Here is an 18,687-nt window from a genome sequence, read left to right as displayed (position 1 = left end):
CATCCCCGAGCGCCGTAAGCCTTCAACCCCCTGAGAGGTTTGATGGCTCTTCGGGCGCTAGCCAAGGGTTGTTTATGCAGGGCAGCGGTTGTAGAACTTTAAACCGTGCCCTTAACATTATGGACCCAGCGGCCCAACTCTTGGTTTTGCGTCAGGGGAGTCAACCCTTGGAGGCTTATGTGGTTGACTTTTGTGCCCTGGCTAACCAGGTGAATTTTGATGAGGTGGCTCTAAAAGACATTTTTCAATATGGACTGAATGAGCCAGCCTCATTATTCATGCCTGGTGGTCGCTGCTCTCTCAACCTGGCTCAGTTTATTGACCTCGCCCTACTGTACGCTGGTTCCTCGTTTACTGTGGGGGAGGCAGACACTGAACCAGCGCTCCACACCACGGCCCCCGTCTCGAAGCCTACCACGGCCCCCGTCTCGAAGCCTACCCCGGCCCCCGTCTTGAAGCCTACCACGGCCCCCGTCTTGAAGCCTACCATGGCCCCCGTCTTGAAGCCTATCACGGCCCCCGTCTTGAAGCCTGTCACGGCCCCAGTCCCGAAGCCTGTCACGGCCCTAGTCCCGAAGCCTGTCACGGCCCTAGTCCCGAAGCCTGACACGGCCCTAGTCCCGAGGCCTGACACGGCCCTAGTCCCGAAGCCTGACACGGCCCCAGTCCTGAAGCCTGACACGGCCCCAGTCACGGCCAACGAGCCAGCACCCATGCCCGCCACGGCCGGCGAGCCAGCGCCCATGTCTGCCACGGTCAGCGAGCCAGCGCCTGTAGCCTCGACCGTCCCCATGGCCACGTCCCCTGTTGGCCGAAGACGTAAGAGAAGGAAGAGGGCCTCTTCTCCCCAGTCTCATCTTGTGCTCAAGACCGCAGAGGTTCCCTCAGAGTCTTCCACAGCTCTACCGACCTCTGCTCCGCCCTCAGAGTCTTCCACGGCTCTGCCGGGTTCTGCTCCGCCCTCAGAGTCTTCCACGGCTCTGCCGGGTTCTGCTCCGCCCTCAGAGTCTTCCACGGCTCTGCCGAGCTCTGCTCCGCCCTCAGAGTCTTCCACGGCTCTGCCGGGCTCTGCTCCGCCCTCAGAGCCTTCCACGACTCTGCCAGCCTGTGCTCCGCCCTCAGAGTCTTCCACAGCTCTGCCAGCCTCTGCTCGCCCCTCAGAGCCCTCGTGGCCTCCACCTCACGAGCCTCCCAAGGCTCCTCCTCCCAAGCCTCCCAGGGCTGCTCCTCTCGAGCCTCCCAGGGCTCCTCCTCTCGAGCCTCCTAGGGCTCCGTTTCTCGAGCCTCCCAGAGCTCTACCTCCCAAGCCCCCCAGGGTTCTGCCTTTCAAGTCTCTCGAGCCTCCCAGAGCTCTACCCCTCGAGCCTCCCAGAGCTCCGCCTCTCAAGCCTCCCAGGGCTTCTCCTCTCGAGTCTTTCAGGGCTCCCCCTCCTTTCAAACCTCTCAGGGCTTCTCCTCCCGAGTCTTTCAAGGCTCCTCCTCTCAAGCCTCCCAGAGCTCTACCTCCCAAGCCCCCCAGGGTTCTGCCTTTCAAGTCTCTTGAGCCTCCCAGAGCTCTACCCCTCGAGCCTCCCAGAGCTCCGCCTCTCAAGCCTCCCCGGGCTTCTCCTCTCGAGTCTTTCAGGGCTCCCCCTCCTTCCAAGCCTCTCAGGGCTTCTCCTCTCGAGTCTTTCAGGGCTCCACCCCTCAAGCCTCTCACGGCATCGCCTATCCAGTCTTTCATGGCTCCACCCCTCAAGCCCCTCACGGCTTTGCCTCTCGAGTCTCTCAGGGCTCCTACCCCTCTCAAGCCTCTCAGGGCTTCCCTTCTCGACTCTTTCAGGTCTCCTCCTCCCCTTGAGCCTCTCAGGGCTCCGTCCCTCGAGTCTTTCATGGCTCCACCCCTCAAGCCTCTCACGGCTTCGTCTCTCGAGTCTCTCAGGGCTCCTCCTCCTCTCGAGCCTCTCAGGGCTCCGCCCCCCAAGCCTCTCGAGCCTTCCAGGACTCTGCCACTAGAGCCTCCTACGGCTCCGCCTCTCGGGCCTCCTACGGCTCCCCCTCCAGAGCCTCCCACGGCTCCACCTCCCGAGCCTCTCACGGCTCTGCTCCCAAAGACTCCAGAGCTTTCTATGGCTCCGCCTCTCGAGCCTCCTACGGCTCCGCCTCTCGGGCCTCCTACGGCTCTACCCCCCGAGACTACAGAGCCTGCCAGGTCGTCGCCTCGGGGACCTCCCACGGTGCCACCTCCCTTGGCTCCACCTCCAGAGCCTTCCAGGCCTACCTCGCTAGAGCCTCCCACGGCGCCACCTCCCTTGGCTCCACCTCCAGAGCCTTCCAGGCCTTCGCTCCTAAAGCCTCCTTCGGCTCCACCTCCAGAGCCTTCCAGGCCTTCGCCCCTAAAGCCTCCTTCGGCTCCACCTCCAGAGCCTTCCAGAACCCCACCTCCAGAGCCGCCTACAGTGCCGCCTCTGACGGCACCGCCTTTCACGGCTCAGCCCGGACTTCCTGACCCCCTTCCTGTCCTGTGGCCTCTTCCCTGGCCTCCGGACCCTATTCCTGTCCGGTGGTCACCTTCCAGACCCCCGGACCCAGTCCCTGTCCTCCAGTCGCCTTCCAGACCCCCTGACCCAGTCTCTGCCCTTTGGATGCCCCCTAGATCTCCCGACCACCCGCCTGTCCGCTATGTTCCCCCTGACCTTGCCTTGAAACTTTCCATTGACCCCATGGACTGATTCATTTCCCTCTGTGCCCCTTGGACTGCCCTCAATTTTGTTTGTGTGTTTTGTGGGTTGTCTGTTCAGGGTTGTTTTTTGTTTGTTGGGATCGTCCAACACCACTTCCCAGAGGTCGCGCTCCTCGCAACCGAGCGCGGCCGTCAGGAGCCGTCCGTTATAGAGGGGGGAGTACTGTCACGAACCCCGCTCCCTCGCTCCGTCCCCTCGAGCTTCCACGCTCGTTCCGCCCCCTCGAGCTTGCACGCTCGTTTTGCTCCCTCGAGCTCACACGCTCGTTTTGCTCGCTCGAGCTTGCACGCTCGTTTTACTCCTACGAGCTCACATGCTCGTACACTATCTCCCCCTCTCGGGCTCACATGCCCACTTCTATCGCCAGAACATTATGTACACCTGCACTCGCGTCATCTGCACTCCTGTTCATTGTATACACCTGCACTCGTCCCTATCACCTGTCATTGTTTACACCTGCACTCGTCTCTATAAATATCACAGCACATTCGTCTCCCGCTTGTTGGTTATTGTATTTAGTTTCCCGTGTCTTTGCCCCCCACTAGTCTCGCCTAGTTTTGAACTCCTCTTGTCTTCCTCTTAGCTTGCCAGCTCCCCTTGTTCCCCTGTCTTTTGCTCCCACTAGTCTCATGATTCTGATTCTGATTACCCAGGCTTTGACCCCTTGCTTTCCTTGACCACTCTATTTGTAGATTTGCCCTTTTGTTATATCCTGATTCCCCGGCTCTCGACCCTACGCTTACCTCGACCATTCTCCCTCTGGATTTTCCCCACTGTACCTTCGCCTGCTCTTTAAAATAAAAAGCAGTTTGGATTTACATTGTGACTGTCTCATCTTGTGTGTGTGTGTGTGCGGGTTACACAAATGTGTAATGACAAGTCAGCAAAATGTTAGTAAAACCATTAAAAGTAGAGAACATGGAACAGCCACATGCATATGCACTCTTAAATGAATATCACAGGTTCAATTAAAAAGTTAAACAGCCTTTGAGGCATAATGTTGATTTCCATTTTTGTCCATAATTTTCTTTAAAAAAAGCAAAAAAAAGTTTACATTGAGGCACTCTGTTACATGGAGCCAATCTGTTTGCATTAAAATACTCACTGTGTCATAAGTATAGCAACAAGATGTAAACAATATGCATGTTAATGTGATTTTAGTGTGATAATATCACTTATACACATTCTCTTTTGTAAGTTATATCCCATTATACAACTTCATTGCTGTGATGATGTAAAGCTGTAAACCTTGTATTCCCGGTAAACAAAGATTTAAACATTATGCCACAATTGCTGTTGATTCAACTTAACTTGTATAGAACTTGGAATATTCCTTTAGGACTAAAGGTTCTTCAATGGTTCTTATAGCTGCACCTAAGGATAAGGAATAATTCACCCAAAAATTTAAATTCTGCTTTTATTTACTCATCCTAATGTTGTTCTAATCCCTCATGACGTTTTTTCTTATGCAAACCACAAATAGAGATATTTAAATGAATATCCCGGGCCATCTTTTCAATTCAATGGCACTTGACTTGTTTTAAATGGAGCTATTAACAAAGGTTTGGGAGGAGCCTACTAATCTGATCCTATTAATCAATTACACAAAAACATACATAAGCAGAGCTCACCTCTCTCGCTTCTGGCAAGTAACCATGGCCGACCCAGACAAGATCGAACTCTTCACCTCAGACAACGAGTTTCTTCTCGAGTCAGAAATTCTCAGCACTCCTCTGAGCCCCGACTCGCACACCAAGTTTCCAATATTCCAACTTCCAATGAAAAGAATAGAGGTCGTTCAACACCGCGCACCCCTCCAATCTGGAATTGCAGAAGAATCTTCTCACCTTCACTGGCTACCTTCACAGAAGAAACTCGCCATTCTGCAACATCTGCAAATCCCGCTCCGTCTCAGGAAAATCCAGTAATCCCGGCGATCACAAAATGGACTGTCAACAGCTTACGTCACGCCCTCGCTACTGAGTCTATCCCTTTCCAATGTAGATAAAAAAAAAAATTAATTCTGCAATCTTCTCGTCAGATCAAAAAATAACCCAGAAGATTTACTAAGCTTACCTGGAAGCCAAGAAGCCCCTCCCCCAAAAGTCACGAAAAGTACCTCCCAACGCTCAGCGCGCTGTTATGCTCGGGTTGCCAGCACCTCTCAAAACCCTTCCACTTCAGTAACCACTCAAAATTCAGAAACATTAGGTACCTCTTCATTACCTCCAGCACAACAAACCTCAGCTATCTTTCAGTCCAATAATGGGGTCCTCCCATCTCTGATTGCAGATTTTATCAGGTGCTGATATAGATTTGACTTCTCTTCTATCCTCAGTCTCTAACTGTGAAACATCTCGCTCCCTTGACTGCGGGGCATTCTCTGTAATTCTAAAAAATTCCAATCTGAAACCAAACTGCATATTTACCCTAGCTGAATTCTCCCTAGCATTTGGAAGATATACAGATATTTTTTGCTCCACTTTTCCAGCTAGAAGCAAGGAAATAAATGACTACTTAACTACAATTGCCAAACTCTCTCTTTCCTTTGGAAGCTACCATTTCTATACCTACCACAAACTCTTCTCTGCCAAATGTGCAGCAAGAGTTGTCCATTGGAACCAATGTCCATATTGGGGTGCCCTGGACATGGAACTCTACACAATAGAGTTTTCTCGGCTATCGCAATGTCTCTTGTGCAATCTGTAGGTCTTCGGTTCACCAATCCTCCTCTTGCCCTCTAATCAACTCTCACATTCCAGAACATAAATCAACTCCCGAAACTGTCAAATCAAGCTCATATGTCCCGCAGCCAAGGAACTCAAAAATCTCTCCAAATTAAAATACAAACAATAGAATAATTACTTTCAATTCAGGAAGGCAAGTATTCAACAACTTCAATGAGTTTGGTTGCCCTAGACAACAACTGTTGCTTTCTCCACATCTGTAATTACTGCAGTGATACCCATGTCCACCCTATTTGCCCAGTGTACAAATCATCTGCAAGAAAATCAAAAAAAGTACCTCTTCTCCCCTATCAATGACTCTCTTGGCTAAAGAACAAAAAAAAAACACCAAAACAAAGATTTCACAAACTTTCCCCTATCGGGTCTAAGCCAAGGCTTTGACCCAGGCCTAGAAAACCTACAAGATAACAGCATAATCTGCAATAATTTACAGTCATCTTTGACAGAACCAGAAGTTGTCAACACTATCCTAAAAAGGAAATAGATCAAGGTTTCATGATTCACTCCATTGATGCTCCCTCATTTAAACTCTTCTGATTCAGTCCCATTGAGATTGCTACAAGGAAAATCTCAGGGAAAAAGCGAATTATCATCGACCTTTCAGCACCTATAGCCAAGCATCAACAGTCTAATCTCAACTGACGAGTACTCCCTTAAATATCTCGATGTAGACCAAACTATTAAATTGATTAAAATCGCCGTCCAAGGGGACTGGCTCGCTAAAGTCGACATCACCTCTGCTTTTAAAGTTATGCCTATCCACCATGACTTCTGGCACCTTTTTCTGGCAAGACAAATTTGCCATCCGGCTAACCTTCGGCTGCAAAAGTAGCCACAGAATCTTTGATATGCTCTCTGAAGCCCTCTGCAGTATCAATCAGAACTCACCCAAGAAAACATCAGGCCCTTTCATTACCATCGAATTCCTGGGAATTAATCTTGACATGATCAAATTCCAATCCTCTCTCCCTAGGGAAAAAATAGATAGAATCATTATAATCGTTTCCAGTCTCCTGGATTCCCCTCAATGCACTAAACGTGACTTGTTCTCCCTGCTCAGCCATCTCAACTTTACTATGCATATAGTAGGACACAATGGTGGTGGCTGTGGGGATCAAACCAACGACTTTCTGATTAACTACATTAGCTACTGCATTAGCCCACTACGCCACCACCACTCCTAAATTTAAACTCAGCCTGACATGCCGATTTACAGTTTCTCAAACAATGAAATGGACTATCTTTTTTCTAAGAAGTCCTCCTCTCCAACGCAGTGACCTGCAGTTATTCACTGATGATTTTGAAAGTATCCTCCAAAACCTACTGTAGGTAGGTTTTGGAGGGTACTTTCAAAACCACTGGTTTGCTTCTATCTGGCCCCCGGAATTTTCTGGTCTTCCCCAATCAGACGTTTCCACCACCTTATTTAAACTATACCCTATTGTTGCAGCAGCTCATCTGTGGGGAAAGGAATGGAAATCTAAAAGCATTCTTTTCCACTGTGACAATCAAGGAACAGTCCAATGTATCAATAAAGGCTATGCACATTCCCTGAAAATCATGCCACTATTAAGATGTCTCATTTGGATCTCTACCTGTGACCAATTCATCATCACATCACAGGTCGTAAAAATCTAATTGCTGACTGTCTCTCTCATTTCTCTTCCAGAAATTCAGGATATTGTCCCCAGAAGCAGACAAGAATCCAACTCAAGTGTTTCCCTTTTCGGAACTGATCTTTCAGTAAACCATCCACTCCTTCACAGCCATGTCTCGTGATCTCATAATTCAAGCAATCTCCCCAAGAACACTCCAAACTTCTGGTCAGCTTGGAACATCTTCAAGCTTTTCCATCTAAGAGGGAACTCTTCTTTCATTTCCGTTGAGGCCTACAACTTGGGGGACCTCGGGTCCGGACCTCAATTCTCCGACACAACATACTCTTGCAGGAGATCTATACTTTGGGTATTTTACAGGGATATAGGGAACTCTTTCAGCTCATCTATCACCTTCCTCTCCTCTGTTCTGTCCCCATGCAGATCCTTGTGTGAGGCTGCCTCTGTAAGTTGCATCAGGCCAGTCTTTCCTGAGCATTTCTACCCCCATGGTGCATATCTGATAGGACCCAAATAGTTTTATTTAAAAAAAATGTACCTTTTTTGGGGATCTTATTTCCATCTATTCAAATATTCAGCTCTCCATGTTATTCAAAGCTTGCTGTCTCTTTTCTCTTTTTTGGGGGAATCTAAGATTGGGCCTTCTCTCTCATTTGAGACCTCCTTCTGATTGGACATCAACCCTAACATGTTTACCATTATCATAATATTTACCTCTTCCTAGGATCAGGCAAGGAGGTGAACTTGTGAAATGGAGTTATAAACAAAGGTTCAAGTGGAGCCTACTAATCTGATCCCATTAATCAGTTACACAAAAACATGAAAAAGAGAGTTCACATCTCTCCCAACGCTCATCGCTTCTGGCAACCCTCCAACTCCCCAACTCCACCTATTCTCATCATCAATTAGTTAATAAACATGGGGGTGGATCTAAGATTAGGCCTTCTCTCTCGTTCAAGCCCTCCCTCTCCTTGGACAGCAAGCCAAACACTTTTACCATTATCATAATATTTACCTCTTCCTAGGATCAGGAAAGGAGGTGAACTCACGAAAGCCTAAAATGGACTCTTAGTGAAATTTAAGTCATTCAGAATCGAGAACTACAGTACATAAAGCTATTTTATATACTAGAGATGCACCGAAATGAAAACCCGAATTGTATGTATAGTGAGCATTTGATAATCTGCATTTTGCATTTCTCTGCAATCCATGACTCCAAAGACCTGCAACCCATTTTTGAGTTGAGAATTTACTTCTTTTTTTTTTTGTGAACTATCACTTTACGGTTCTCCTACAACATAAGGTAATAAAACCTTCCCAGATTCTATTTGGAACCTTTATTTTTAAGAGAACCGGACATTGGCTGCCTCCGAAAACATAGGCAGCTGACTTGCTGCCTTGCTGCCTTAATGGCTTAACCGACAGTGTTTTTGAATGAATGGAAACTGGTCTCAGAACAGATTGAAAGGCGCCTTATTTTCATCCTACGTCTGTATACAGCTTCAGAAGGGAGCATTTTCAAGTTTTCAGATGCAGCCATTTTCTTGAGTAGGCCTATTTGAGCCCACTGTCAAGCTTATTAGGCAGTAAATCAGTATTCAACATATCAGTAAATGCAGCTTCAACATTTCTAAACTTGCACCTTTTAAACTGTAAAACAAAAAATAATAGACTACTGACTCACACGCAGTCCTTCAAACCCACATGTGAAGCCCTTTAGACCATACATTACCTTGTCACTCTCAGAGTAAGGGTTGTTAAGCACTGTAGGCATGTTGTCCTTTCTCCAGAGGTCATCAAACACTCTGTCATTATCCGATGCCAGCTGGGCATTCTGTCCATTTCCCACAACAAGGTCTCTGAAAGTCATAAACAGTTCAGCTCGCAGCTCAACATTAGTCAGAAGAAAACAAGTCTTGATGTAAATACACCCCCTCAAAACACATCCTTTCTCTTAGTAATACAAGTAAACATTTTAATGCCTTTTTTTCCTCTTGTACATTAAAGAATAATTCCAGTCAAGATAAGACAACTTATATGAATATTCCGGGGTAAACACAACTTAAACTCTATCAACCGCATGTGCTGATTACCTTTAATTACTTTACCTTGGACCTCAGCTTGTAAAAACATGCAAAACATTTTTTTTTGTTTATATTAATGCAATTACATTGGGACTCTTTGAGGCCAGACTAAATAGTTTAAAAGCTGAAATGTGATGCTCACATTTTAATTACGGCTGTCAATTGATTAAAATGTTTTATTTAATTAATTACACGATATGCCAATTGATTGATTAAATCAATAAAATATATAAATATTTGAAAGAGAAAAGACCTCAACTAACAATAATTTAATATATAATGATTAAATAATTTTTGGTCATTTTTATAATGTTTACGATAAATAGAATAATTAATATAATTAAAATGTATTACATTATTGTGGTAAACGAGTAAAATACTGAATTGTGGGCATAGAAGGCAGTATTTATTATAATTTACTTTTTTTCATATTATTGAACATATGCCTATCATTTTGATTATTTTGCCATTGAATTCATCAATTGTGCAAGATACATTTATACATGCATCAGATAGACGCTTTTGGAGCATCTCACTTTGGTTGCATCGCGTCATAAACACACATTTTTTAGGTTGCTGTGTCAGGTTAAACGTAGTTTGAAACTTAGAAAAAACACATCTTGAGTTTTGCTTCCTGCCCTTTGCTGAAAACAGGTGGCACTTTAAGCTTTAATTGCTCCAATGATAGGAATACTCCTTTTTACAGTCTGTAGACATGATAAATTGCATTAAAAAAAATAACAAATTTTATATAAGTAATCACACTGAATTAATGCATGAAATCGACAACCCTAATTTAAGTTAAAACACTTACATTAATTATTCTGTAAAATTAATTCAAATTTGTTTCTACGAACTGAGGGATGAGTCGAGAATATTTTCAGTTGTAATCATCATTATGTCACAGATGCTGTCAATCGAGCTTGAATTGCATTTAATATGTATATGCATTTAATTTGCATAATATTCTTTAAATGTCTGGATGTGCCTAGACTACCGATGTGTGTTGACCTTGAATGTTTTAGCAAAGCATTAAAGAATCACCACCAAAATTCAAACTATATATTAAATGAAATAATAAATTGCTTCAATTCCTGTGCTCCACATTTAAAACTCACACAAACACCAAGGATAAAATATGATAATGATCTACTGTAACTCAGTGGCACACATACAGAGAAATTATAAATCCATTCTATCAGATATATAATGCACATATAAATATACACAAACATATTCCGACCATGACACTTTTTTTGTATTTGAGGTTGCATTGCATGATGAGAATAATAGTAACACATTCACCACCAAATGTGAGACGAGTGAGAACAACGTGAATTGTTTTGAATGGGAAACGGCTATCTTTGCTCATCAGTCAGTGTAAATATTTCAAGAATAATTATAATTCTAGTTAATGTTGCTCATATGAAAATAAAAAAATTGTCAAAAGTGATGCGTAGTTCACGCAAATATAAAAATTCTCTCATCATTTACTCACCCTCATGCCATCCCAGATGTGGATGACTTTCTTTCTTCTGCTGAACACAAACAATATTTTTGAATATCTTAGCTCTGTAGGTCCTCACAATGCAAGTGAATGGGTGCCAAAATTCTGAAGCTCAAAAAGGCACATAAAGGCAGCGTAAAAGTAATCCATTCAATCCAGTAGTTATATCAATTCAGAAGCGATTTGATAGGTGCGGGTAAGAAACAGATCAATATTTAAGTCATTTTTTTCCCATAAATTCTCCCTCCTGCCCAGTAGGTGGCGATATGCACAAAGAATGTGAATTGCCATAAACAAAAGAAGAATATTAAAGTGAAAGTTAAGGTGGAGATTTATAGTAAAAAAGGGCTTAAATATTGATCCGTTTCTCACCCACACTTATCATTTCACTTCTGAAGATATGGATTCAACCATTGGAGTCTTATGGATTACTTTTTGCCTTTATGTGGTTTTTGGACCTTCAAAGTTCTGTCCACCATTCCCCTGCATTATGAGGACCTTCAGAGCTGAGATATTCTTCTAAAAATTTGAATTTGTGTTCAGAAGAAGAATGAAAGTCATACACATCTGGGATGGCATGAAGAGGTGGACCTACGGGCCAGGCAAGCCAGGCAATTGCCTGGGGCTCCAAGCTTTTTTCTCTGCCCCAGTCTCAAAGCTCAAACGGATTGCCAGAATGTTGACACACAAATTAGCCAACTCAGCATCCGTTTTAAAGGATTTCTGGGCTTTAAGCTGTCTCCATCTTCAAAGGCATCTCCAATATTTATCCTTGTTTTACTACGACTCTGGTCATCGTGGTTTTTAGACAGATGGCGAAGCTTTTTATGTAGTGTGGAATCTGTTATCTTTGATCCAGTTTTTTGACTGGCTTCCATGGCTGCAGCATGCAGTGTTGTATGCCTGAAAACTTATTCAAATATGGCAACCCAGTGGTGTCGAAGTACTATTAGTGAGAGGGCTGATCACACAGGCCAAAACATAAACAGAAATTCCGGCCTGGAAAATAAACTTCAAAGTAAAATATACTGGCTGTTGCATATTGGAGAAGCCAGTATTTCAACTTAACATGTTTCCTAATTCTCTAATGACATATTATGGTCATTTTATGATTTAGTACAGTCAAAATGATACATTTTGCACTTTTAAGATTTATTTATCAAACCAAATAGCTTTCAGCTGTGTTTGACATAATGGCAATTGATTTTCTAGTACCAAATTAGCCATTTAGAATGATTACTCAAGGATAAGGCGTTGGAGTGATGGCTGCTGAAAATGGGTCCTGTCTAGATTTGATCAAAAATTACTTTTTTCAAATAGTGATGGTGCTGTTTTTTACACCAGTAATGACCTGACTATACAATGTGATCAGTCGAATGCCACTTTGGTGAACAAAAGTACCAATTTCTTTCCATGAGAGCAAAATCTGTACATTGTTCCAAACTTTTGGCCACCAATAATTTACTGATATATTAATTAATATAATTATTTACTTCAATTATTTAAACAGAAACAGAAAGCAGTCAAATCTCTTTAATAATATCAGATGACCCTTACAATGGCTAAGTGTCAACTGATGCTGTGTGCAGTGAAATAGTGAAAAAGGAGTCCTGAGTGCACTTTGAATGTTTTTCTTTTGTATAACAACGTGCACTTTAAACATTTTTCTACTATTGCTTTCATGTAATATATGTGCATTTTAAATATAGCTTACTGCAAATGTTCTGTTTGATATGTTCCTGTTATGTTTGGGAAATAAATGGTTAGTGTTATAAAAGGGTGCTTTTTTTTTTTGCCTAGGGCCCCCAAAGTGCCTAGGATCACCTCTGATGGCATGAGGGTGAGTAAATGATGAGATAATTAACATTTCTGGGTAAAATATTAGTTTAATATGCAGAGACATTTGTAGATTGTGAGCATTTGCATGTTCAGCCTTTGCAATCCTTTTAAGTCAACTAACTGAAGATGCCAACACTAATTCAGTTTCACTTCCTGTTGTTGCATAAGCCATTATGTGATCAATACAACTTGATATTTAATTTTAACACTGTATGTTTATACAGTTTGTCTGGGTCACTATTACATTTATTTTTGATTAGAATGAATTGCGCATGAGGAATCTTGCTGTGGATGGTCACAAAATGACAATAATAGTCATGTCTATATTTACTCATGCTATATTTTATGCTGCTGGAAGCTTTACACTCTCACACTGCCTGTTAATACTTCCTGTTCACTAAAGCGGGATATGAACATTCAACACGACAGTAGAGTTTTCGTAGACAGAATTAAATAAATACATAATGAAATCTAACTTATAATTAATTGATGGCTCACCAAATACACATACAAATTCTCTCATCAAAAAATTATGTGCAATCCGGAAACCAAACCTTCTCCGAAATCATTCTTTTAGGGGCATATATATTGTGCTAACATCTTTACAGTATATTCTCTGAATTTTCTGAAGAGCTATTGGTAATTACGAATTTCAAGTAAATCCAATGGTTGCCATGTGTTTTACATTATGCAATTTTTTGCAATTGATAAATTATAACGCTGTTGGCCAAAACAATGGCTGGATATTTTTGTATGTTTCCTTTAACTTTTTTGCTGTTTCACAAATCATTTAATACAGTCTCATGACAACTCGTGGCAAAATCATAACATAACGTACAGATTGGCTGGACCCACTTTATATTAGGTGTTTTTAACTACTATGAACTTAAGCATTTGCATGCATGTTGATGCATTGTAGTTACATTTAAAGTACCTGCATTTGATTAAATCTGTAGTTACACTGTTAACATTACTACTAATCCTAAACTTAACCCTACCCCAACCCTTACCCTAAACCCTAACCCTAATCTAAACCCTATACCCCTAAACCTATTTGTACCTCAACCTATGTAGCAGCAAATATGAACCTTGTGAGAATTTAGCAGAACAACGTGTAGATACACAATAAGTTCATTGTATTGAATGTATTTTAATGTTAGTACATAGTAGTAGCTGTTTTCACACCTAGTTCATTTGAGCACTCCAAGCACTCTCAGAGCAGTATAATGTATAAATGTGAACAACCCAAGTGGTCTCAGACCCTACTAAAAGACCTCAGGAGGTTGTCTGAGTACGGTTCATTTGTGGGTCCTTTTGTGGTTCGATTGATTTGTTCAATGTGAAAGCAAAGAGGTACCAGTCTGCTTTGCATTTTATGACAGAAGTACTTTGTGGCTTGCCATACATAGCTGCATTACATACTTTATATTCCAGTCACAATTTACTGTCCACATATGGGAATTTTTAGCCATGATTTCATATATTTTACCATAATTGCCATGACATGTTTTTGTGTCTCATTGAGCACCTAAAATGCGTTAAGATGAACCGCTTTAAAGTGCTCTGGCGGCCGTACCGTCTACAGAGGTTCGAGCCAAACTCTACGAAAATGCAAGCAAGGATTTTTATAGTAACACGATAATTTTATTTATGCAATGGCAAATGTTCTTGGCTCATACACACAATGTAAATGACACACATGTGGAGATGCTTGCTTGCACCATTACTCTTGAGATGAAAAATGCACAAATGCACATAGAATTTCAAATGTTTTCGTTCATGCGAAATAAGGGCTTTTAGGCTTTATCGGAGAGTCTTACATGAGAGAGTGAAGAATTTAGGCCAGCAATACAGTATACATTATTACTATTGCAGAATGTAATATAATTGGTGGTGTTGCCTGGGTTTCATTAATAATATAACAAATAAAATATTACTTATGCAATGCTATCCCTGTGCAATAATATTTAATGAAGATTTTTATATTTTTTAAAGCCATAAAGTCATCATATAGCCCCATTTTATTATATGATTTCAAGTTAAATATAAAAAATAATTATAAAATATTACTACTTATGGTGAAGGCATGTCGTTATACGCATAAATACACCTTAAGAAGTATGACATTTTGTATGACAATTTCTTATCATAATAATCAGAATTATTTATGAAAAATAATTTTCAGCCAACATTCATAACCGTAACAGCCTTAGCTGCAATGGGGTCTGAGTTCTTATGGAAACCCTAAAGTTTTTTTTCTTCTATGTTACACAAAAGTTATAGTATTTTCATTTTAAAATCATGGATTAGGTTTAGGGTTTAGGTAAGGCATTACATTTACATTTACATTTATGCATTTGGCAGACGCTTTTATCCAAAGCGACTTACAGTGCAATTATTGCAGGGACAATCCCCCCGGAGCAACCTGGAGTTAAGTGTCTTACTCAAGGGCACAATGGTGGTGGCTGTGGAGTTCGAACCAGTGACATTCTGATTAACAGCCCTGTGCTTTAGAGGTTTGGGCTAGAGGTAAAACTTAAGGGGTGCTGTAATAACATTGTTATAACATATGATTTTGTTACAAAGGTAGAAATATTCCACAATGGTTTTGAAGTTTATGTGTCCGTACAGAAGTGACATTCAAAAACAAACCTCCCCTGAGAAATATTCCCTAGAGCAAAAAGCAAAACTAACTTTAGATCAGTTTTAACAAACATTTGTACTAAGTAGAATGTGACCACAGGTATAGTATATATTTGATAAATGATTTCTAAGAACTTGTCTGGATGTTGTTTACAACAATAAATCAATATTATTTTGAGAGAACTACTTCCTGTGCTTGGGCTTCGAGTCAATAGTGCTCATGTAATTTGCTGCAGTGTACCTCATTACTCATACACTACCACTTGGAGCTTTTAAACAAGACATTTCGGGGAATGCAAGTCATTTGTGTTGCTTGCAAAAGAACATCAGGTTAGTGGGCTCATCCCTGCTTTTTAAATGTCTGTGCTGAATTTGACACTAAATTGGAAGATGCACTAATAACCTGTATTTGTAAACATATCAGAAAGCTTGTTTAGCTGAAAACGGTTTAGATTTGAAGTTAGCTGTTTCCAGGAAATACATTAATCCTATCCTGATGAAGGTGATGAGTGAAATTTTTAAATTGATGCATTCAGGCAAGGAATTATTTAGAGTTAAATCCCCAAATCAGACAACCATCTGCAAATCATATGATTAGACTAATTGAAACCACAACAGGCACCAGATAATGAGATCATACATGGGAAATGACAACCTTGTGGCCCAAAACAATTACACTGTAAGATGCATTGGTGTGAGTGAACACAATTTATTCATTCTTTAAAAAAAAAAAAAAAAAAAGCTTTCAAACATATGTATAATTTATGTTATACATTTTTGAGTCACAAACATCAATAGGTTTTCTTAGAGTTACTCCATTTGTCCTGAAAAAAATGGGCTTTTCATAAAAAGTAAAACAATCTGATATATGGCTTTCTTGTCACATGATAACAAAATGTCTACCTGCATGATGGTACACCACCTGACTTTGAGTTGATGAACAAAGAGTTTTCACATATTAATTATATTTTAAAACAAAATTGTTTTACTGCTGTTTATTTTATTATTATTTTTTTTAATAATAAAAGATTATTCCAAGCTACTTACAGCATGCCAACATTTCTTTTCTCAAGAATGTTTGTTTTTTGCCTTTTTATTTATTTATTTATTTTTGTTCACACACTTTCACCACTAAGAGATTTTTTATTTCAAGCCCCAGAAAAATATCAAAATGAACTTGAAATTGAAAACATACTCAAGTAATTGGGTAACATTTTACAATAAGGATGAATTTGCTAACATTAATAAATGCATTAGGATCCATGAACTAACAACGAACAATATATTTTTTACAGCATTTCTTAATGTTGTTAAAGATAATTAATACAAATGCAATTGTTTATTGTTGGTTAATTTTAGTTCAAAATGAATTAACTGTTAACATACTGCCACTAATTTAAAAATGTTATTAGTATATGTAGAAACTAAAATGAACCAAGATTAATAAGTATTGTAAAGGTTATGTTCATTGTTAGTTCATGTTAACTAATACTAATAAGTTCAACCTAATTTTAAAGTATTGTCAGCAGTTACTTTATGTGAACTACACATTTAAAATATTTTTAAATATCTAAAAAATGAGCTTCACGTCATTGACCCATAAGCTGATATCACTCACCTCTCCACTTGCACCTCTGCATCCTTCCTCTCCGCAACTCTCAGCCCTTCTCCATTGATGTCTTTTTTGCTGTTCTTGATCAGTTTCAGCACAGGCTCAATCTCCTTCAACAGGTCGTTGTTCTCCTCCACCCCATTAAGAAGCGAATGGCCTCCTTCTCGAAGCAGAGACTCCTGGGCGAGCAGAGGAATCAGAGGTTTGTTCTCCCTAGGTTCCTTCCTAGTCGTGGAATCAGAGGACAGGTTCTCTATAGCCCTGAGCTCTTTGGTCATGTTGGTGGTGAGGGGCGAGCATCGCTCACATGCCCTGGTCGAAGAAGGGTTGACCGGCCTGGTGATGCGAATCGTTCTGGGTTTGCCATCTCCGCTGAGCGTTGTCTCCAGGTGAGTGGTGAAGCCCTCTGGTCCACGAAGTATTAGGACGGCGTGACTTTCGGGTGACACGTTTTTCAGGGTCTCAAGCGCCCGTTCGTAGCTCAGGTCCACCAATGGTTTGTTGTTCACCGCCAGGACGATGTCGCCAACCTGGACCAACCCACATTCCTCTGCGGCTCCACCACGTATGAGGTCTGATACAATGACGGGTGGTTTGCAAACCCGTTGTTTGACCAAAAATCCCAGCCCACCTATCTTTCTTTTGAAGAGCCGTACAGAGATGATGTTGGGCTGTAGCTGAAACACGCTGGACTCAGAATCCTGCATTGTGACACTGTGCATCACTGCTGATCTGTTATTGAGTTGAATGTGACAAAGAAATAGTAAAATGTCAAAGGCGTCAGCCAAGCAGACAAAGAGAGGCAGCTTACATCTCAACAGCGCAAACACAAGACAATACAGGTTAGCGAAAATTATGTTTGTCATTCTAATAGAAGCATCCTTGACATTTAAGGAAACGTTCACACTCAATTATGTACAACTATGTCTGAATTAAATGGTGAACATTTTATAGACAACAATTGGTTTAGTATACATGTCTGCTCATAAGTTTTCATACCCCTTTAAGAATAGGCAAGATGTTTATCAGCTGTGTTTTTTTTCTAATTAAATAAGAGGGACCATATACAGGTCAAATAATAACCGAATATTCACCAGTTATTATGTTCAAAGTTTACCTTAGTTCTTTTTACAAAACAGTTCATTCTGGCCCTCTAATCTGATTGGCCAGTCGGTGCTACACAAGGTCTGATATTTAGTCTAGGCTATAAACATACTTTGCACACAGTACAGTACGTGAGCACAGCCCGAGCACTTGGCTAATGCGCAGCTCTGTTGAACACACTAAAGTGTGCTCTTCCATTACTGTGGTGGTAACAGACTTCAGGACTTCAGTACTGAAAGTATGTGCAACAAAACCGAATGTATTATTATTTAGATAAGTTAAATATATTGATTTTAATTTACTTAAAATTCTCTTCAAACTGTTGCTACAGCATGACAGTAGTTGGCTTGAAAGAGAAAACTCACCATAGAAATGGACATAGAAATTCACACTCATGTCCGCTATACTGCCCCTTGTGGCAATGTTCAGAATGCATCACATACTACTTGCGTTGTATTCTGAATTGCTGTCAGACACATTCGTAACACAACAATGCAATGAATCTGTCAGGATATACACACGGAGGCAGAGGTAAGTGAATCCAAACACAGCTTTATTTTAGGTGGCAAGAGTGAGGGTGAGTAATTTGGCAGTTCAAGTGCAGACACGGTGAAGATCACTCGATGCCGGACAGGCCACAGGTAAGCACAACCACTTCGGGAATGTGGGAATCAAGTAATCACCGGACAGTGATGCAAATCCTCTCTTTTAAGAAGCAGATACTTGGAAACGGGATCAGAAGACTCACTGGCAGATCAGAGGGATACACGGGCACTGGCGATAGGAAATGTAACAGGAGTCCTGGAGACAAC

General features: G+C 41.6%; 1 protein-coding gene across 1 annotated transcript in view; it reads right to left on the bottom strand.

The window, feature by feature from the left end:
• The window catches only part of nos1 (nitric oxide synthase 1 (neuronal)), an 88,221-nt gene extending 70,743 nt beyond the window's left edge, over positions 1-17,478 (bottom strand). The window contains exons 1-2 of the mRNA XM_052104864.1: positions 16,778-17,478; positions 8,819-8,945 (exon numbers count right to left, since the gene is read on the bottom strand). Coding sequence (XP_051960824.1) covers positions 8,819-8,945; positions 16,778-17,478 — 828 coding nt within the window. The remainder of the gene's footprint in view (positions 1-8,818; positions 8,946-16,777) is intronic.
• Positions 17,479-18,687: the final 1,209 nt, after the last annotated feature.

Source organism: Xyrauchen texanus, chromosome 3 (assembly GCF_025860055.1).
Source record: "Xyrauchen texanus isolate HMW12.3.18 chromosome 3, RBS_HiC_50CHRs, whole genome shotgun sequence".
Lineage (NCBI taxonomy): Eukaryota > Metazoa > Chordata > Actinopteri > Cypriniformes > Catostomidae > Xyrauchen > Xyrauchen texanus.
The sequence above is the reverse complement of the archived record's forward strand: the minus strand, read 5'-3'. Positions and strand labels throughout refer to the sequence as shown.